This window comes from Antechinus flavipes, chromosome 6 (assembly GCF_016432865.1).
Source record: "Antechinus flavipes isolate AdamAnt ecotype Samford, QLD, Australia chromosome 6, AdamAnt_v2, whole genome shotgun sequence".
In the NCBI taxonomy this organism is placed as follows: Eukaryota; Metazoa; Chordata; class Mammalia; order Dasyuromorphia; family Dasyuridae; genus Antechinus; species Antechinus flavipes.
In genome coordinates this window covers 248,501,086-248,506,436 of record NC_067403.1, presented here as the reverse complement: position 1 = coordinate 248,506,436, position 5,351 = coordinate 248,501,086, and the positions used below count along the sequence as shown (strand labels likewise).

Below are 5,351 nucleotides of genomic sequence, written 5' to 3'. Positions count from 1 at the left end.
AGCTGCTTGTAATTTTTTTTTTCTTTGGTCCAATTGTTCTGAAATTTAGCCACAATAGTCCTTGGAGTTTTAATTTTGGAGTCTCTTTCAGAGGTGTTTGGTCAATGCTTTTAATGGCTATTTTACCTTCTGTTTTTATGATATCAGGGCATTTCTTTTTGATAATTTCCTGAAAAATAATGTCTAGGCTCTTTTTTTCATCATGGTTTTCAGAGAGTCCAATAATCCTTAAATTACCTCTCCTAGATCTATTTTCCAGGCCACTTGTTTTCCCAATTAGGGATTTTACATTTTTTCTATTTTTTTCTTGTTCTTGTTCTTTTTTTTTTCTTTCTTTCTTTCTTTCTTTCTTTCTTTCTTTTTTTTTTTTTTTTTTTTTTTTTTTGGTTTTGCTTGACTGATTCTTGATGTCTCATCGAGTCATTCATTTCCATTTGTTCAGTTCTGATTTTTAGTGAATTATTTTCTTCATTTTTTTACTTCTTTTTTGTTTGTCCAAATGAGTTTTCAAATGAGTTATTTTGTTCTATGGAATTTTTTTCCATTTCACAAATGATGTTTTTTAAGGAGTTATTTTCTTTTTGTGGTTCCCAAATTCTTTTTCCTGGGAGTTATTTACTTTTTCCATTTCACAAATTGTGTTTTTCATGGAGTTGTTTTCTTTTTCCATTTTGTCAAATCTATTTTTAATCAGTTGTATGCCTTTTCCAAACCTTCTTGCAAAGTTTTCATTTCCTTTCCCCATTTTCCTTCTAGCTCTCCTTTAAGATCTTTTAAATTTTCTTCTAAGAGAGCTTTGTGTGGGGACTAATTTATATCACCCTTGGTGGCTTTATCTGGAGACAATCTGCTTTTAGTCTCCTTAGAGTTTGAAATCTCTTCTTCCTTTTCACCATAAAAACTATCTTCAGGGTTCTTTTCCCCTTTTTACTCATTAAAAAAAAAAAAGGTTTGGGTCTGCTTTCAGGGCAAGGGAAGTTTTCTGAGCTTCCTCTACAAGTGACAGCAGCAGCGGCTGTGTTGAGCCTCTGCTGACTCACTCCCAGTGTTGGGTGGGCATGGCCAGGTCCTGTGAGACTTCGGCATTTTGGGGCTCACTTTTTACCTTTTGTGTTTGTGTTGGTTGTTTTATAACTTCTCTGCTCATGTACTAGCTTGCAACCAGGGAAGAGTAACCAACACTGCTGCAGAATCCTCCCCCTATATTCTCTGCAGGTAGATTCTACACCATCCCACAAAGTCCACACCCACCCCAGGTCTGCAAAGTGTGCTTTGGCTTCCATGCTCAACTTGTTTGTGCCTGGCCTCCTCCCTCCATGCCCAATTGAAACAGATCCTTTCTGGCTATCTTTAAAATTATTTTCTGCTGGTAGGATTCTGCCAGTCCAGGACTAATTCAGAGGCTGCATTTGGTAATTAACTGAAGGTCACGGGAGAAGATAAAAAAAAAAAAGTGTGTGTCCTCTCTGCAATCTTGGCTCTGCTCCCTTCCCAGTAATGATCTTAATGAGTATAAGGGAACTTATGTGGGTTGAAAAAATTATAATTGTAACATTAGTATGATGTTAATTTATCAGACATTAAGAAATATCTTTTTTGTGACACAATATTGAAGTTTAATATTACACAAAATGTGATTCTATAATTCTCATAAAAGAATGATCGATATCATGATACATTTTGTGTTTTTTTGTTTTTCTTGTTCCAGGTTAATCCTCCAAATCTCTTGAAGACATTTATGGAGAATTGTTCAGAAGTGAAGGAGTTCATCCTTGTGGGATTAACAGATACCCCAGAGCTTCAGGTTCCCCTCTTCATAATATTCACTATCATCTACCTCATCACTGTGGTGGGGAACCTGGGATTAATAATTCTGATATTGGGGGACTCTCGTCTTCACACACCCATGTACTTTTTCCTCAGCAATCTCTCTCTGGTAGATTTGGGTTACTCTTCAACTATTACTCCTAAAGTGATGGCTGGATTCCTCCCAGGGGACAAAACTATCTCCTATAGTGGGTGTGCTACACAGATGTACTTCTTTGCATACTTTGCCACAATTGAAAGTTATCTCCTGGCTGTTATGGCCTATGATCGCCAGGTGGCTGTATGTAAGCCCCTCCATTATACCACCACTATGACATCCTGTGTGTGTGCTAGCCTGGCCATTAGCTGCCATATCTGTGGTTTTATTTTTTCTTCCATTCACACAGGAAATACCTTCAGCCTCTACTTTTGTGATTCTAACATAATCCATCACTTTTTCTGTGATATTCCAGCCCTTTTGGTCCTTTCCCGCTCTATGTCCTATATCCATGAAGTAGTCATCTTCTTTGCTGTAGGATTCACTGTATCCTTTGACCTTTTTTTCATTCTGAAATCTTACTTTTTCATTTTCATTGCCATTTTGAGGATGCGTTCAGCTGAAGGACGCCAGAAAGCATTCTCTACCTGTGCTTCCCATCTCACAGCTGTGTCTATATTCTATGGGACAGTGATGTTCATGTACTTACAACCTAGTTCCAAGCATTCCCTGGACATCGACAAAATGGCTTCAGTGTTCTACACCATGGTCATCCCCATGTTGAATCCTCTGGTCTATAGTCTGAGAAATAAGGAAGTCAGCAGTGCTTTAAGGAAAATCATTGACAAGACAAAGCCTTCATTAGGTATTTCTTTTTAAATAAAGAGAAAACTACTCAAGCTTTTCCTTCCACTCTATGATATTTAATGTACCTTCTTTCCTTGGTTGACAAACTTTTTATTATCCCTGGATCACTGGAAAACATTTCCCCTTATTGGCTTTTAGTATCATATACTATGATCTATATTAGTTTTAGAAATTTAGGGAATCTGAATGTTTTACACCTCAAGTCTAGTTTGAATATACTTCTGAATTTGTGTCAATTCATTTTTCTACAATAGTTTTTAAAACCTTCCTAAACAGCAAAAAAAAGTGATGTTTTCAACATATCAGCTTTAATAGAGCTGCCATTCACTTTCCATTTGTTCCTGGATAAGCTACTGCTAATTAAATGGGGGGAGGTGCCTTGGGGTGACTTTCACTGTATTATTGATCTCAATGTTTTGCTGAAAAGTCCAGTAAAAAAGTGAGCTATTAATTTCCCCAAGCTTTTGCATTTGAAGGATAGTGCCAAATGGGGAGAGAGGTAGATGTGTATAAAATTCCCAGGATAGCAACTCCCTCTACTGATGTCCACCTAACATTCATTTTTAGAGAGATGTGTGGTAGAACTGAGTGTTTGAATTAATTACATATGATCACATAGTCACAGATGGGACTTTTCATAATAAAAACTTAATAAAGTTTATTGGCTGTCTATTCAAGGAATCATAGAAATCATCATCAAAGTAGTAAGATATTAAAAACATAAATTATCAATCTTTTTGTATATTATCAATGAAATCCAGTATCAATGAATCCAGTTTAAAGACTGTTAAAAAACAGCTAGAGAATCTATAAAATATTTGGGGATATACTTACTAAGACCCACTTACAATATTGGAATAAAATTACAGAATGCAATTACATTCATAATTTCAGGCATGAATACCTGCAGAGGCATTAATTGGTTAATTAAATGGTCCATGCCTAACCTTATACTACTTGATTTATTTACTTGTTATTTAATAATAAAATTACTAAAGTTTGAAGTTTGAAAATTATGATAACACTCTTTTTGAGGAACAAGTAGTCAATAATCTCAAGATAACTAATAAAACATGTTGAAAAAATTGATTAGAAGTACTGTGTATCTGAATTATTTTATAAAAGTATAAGTGTAAAAATGATTGCTACTGGTTAATATAAGTGAAGCAGTAGAATAGTTAACATAAAAGCAAAATGATGTAGAAATATAATATTCAATAAGCCCAAAGTCCTACAATTCCTGGGAAAATAATACACTATTTGACAACATTTGCTTGGAAAAAAATTATTTTGGCAGAAATGATCGTTAGGCCAAAATATCGTGTCATGTAACAGGATGAATTTTTAAAGGATACATGATTGTGATATTAATGCCCTTGCCATAAATAAATCAGAAAGAAAATCTCACTGTTATAGACAGAGGAAGAGTTCATTACCAAATAAGAGAAGTTGGACAAATTTTGTTTGAATAAAATTGGAGTTTTTACAGAAATAAAATTAACAGTTAATATTGCAAAGGGAATTGTTAAATGGGGGAAATATTTTGGTAATGAATTTCTCTGATAAAGGTCCCATGTTTCAGATATGAAGAACTGATTTAAACATATAAGGATAAAAGTTATCCCCTGATAGACAATTGACTTGTAAAAGAAATCTAAGTTTATAACAGGCATATAAAGATATTCTAAATAACTAATATTGAGTGTAATGTACATCAAAACAATTCTGAGTTTCTGCTTCATATTCATCAGGAAAAAAGGAAACATGAACTTGACATAGATTTTATGGAAAAAGAAGCACACTCTTGGTGGAGTTATGAATTGATTGAGTGATCCTGGAAAGTCCTTATTCTGTATATACATGAGTACCATTTGACTCAGTAATATCCCTACAACTAATTCTACTCTAATTCTACTCTAACATAATAGGATCACTGAAACATTTGTAAAAGTTCCTAAATGAGAATAGAAGAAACACCAATAGGAAAGAGACAAGCAAGACAGTTTTGCAAGCAAATTGTTTTATACTTGCAGGGACAAGCAAGTTATACATGCTTCAGTTTGTTAATGTTTGTATTGAGTGGCATTTATTGGATTCAGAATTTTTTATAAATGAAAGCACTTGGAGATTTAAAAAGAAAAAATAATAAACAATTATTAAATAAAATCCAAACCTAGTTATCCTTGCACAAGATAATCCTTCATATATTTAATTTCTACTCAAAAATGAATAAAACAGGGGAAATTATCAAGACATCTGACAGGTAAGAATTAGTATTTAAGTTATTCCTAAATTAATTTTTAATGTTTCCAAAATGATTAAAGCATTTGTAATAATTCATTGAAACTGTATAAATTTATATTTAGAGCTTTATATAAAATCAAAAAGTAGAATAATTTAATAAATTTTATAATCATAAATGAATAATATTCATTTTTCTTGTAACATTCTTTGAGCAAAATTCTCCCTAAGTTATTAGAAAAATATGAAAATATATCAGACAAAAGTATAAATACACACATACATGTTTACCCTGAACTTGGTCATATGAATCAAGAAAATGCGTTACAAACATATTGGGTTTCAGATAACATAAACATAAAAGTTTGTATATTTCCTTCCAAACTATTATCTCATTAGTTTTAATCGAAAATTATGGTCTGCATAGGAATGCATTTTC

The 5,351-nt window shown here is 33.1% G+C and overlaps 1 protein-coding gene across 1 annotated transcript; it reads left to right on the top strand.

The window, feature by feature from the left end:
- Window positions 1-1,738: 1,738 nt before the first annotated feature.
- Window positions 1,739-2,683, top strand: LOC127540212 (olfactory receptor 5B12-like). Its single transcript, XM_051964820.1, has one exon. The coding sequence runs from the start codon at window positions 1,739-1,741 to the stop codon at window positions 2,681-2,683; it is 945 nt and encodes a 314-aa protein (XP_051820780.1).
- The last annotated feature ends 2,668 nt before the right edge of the window (window positions 2,684-5,351 follow it).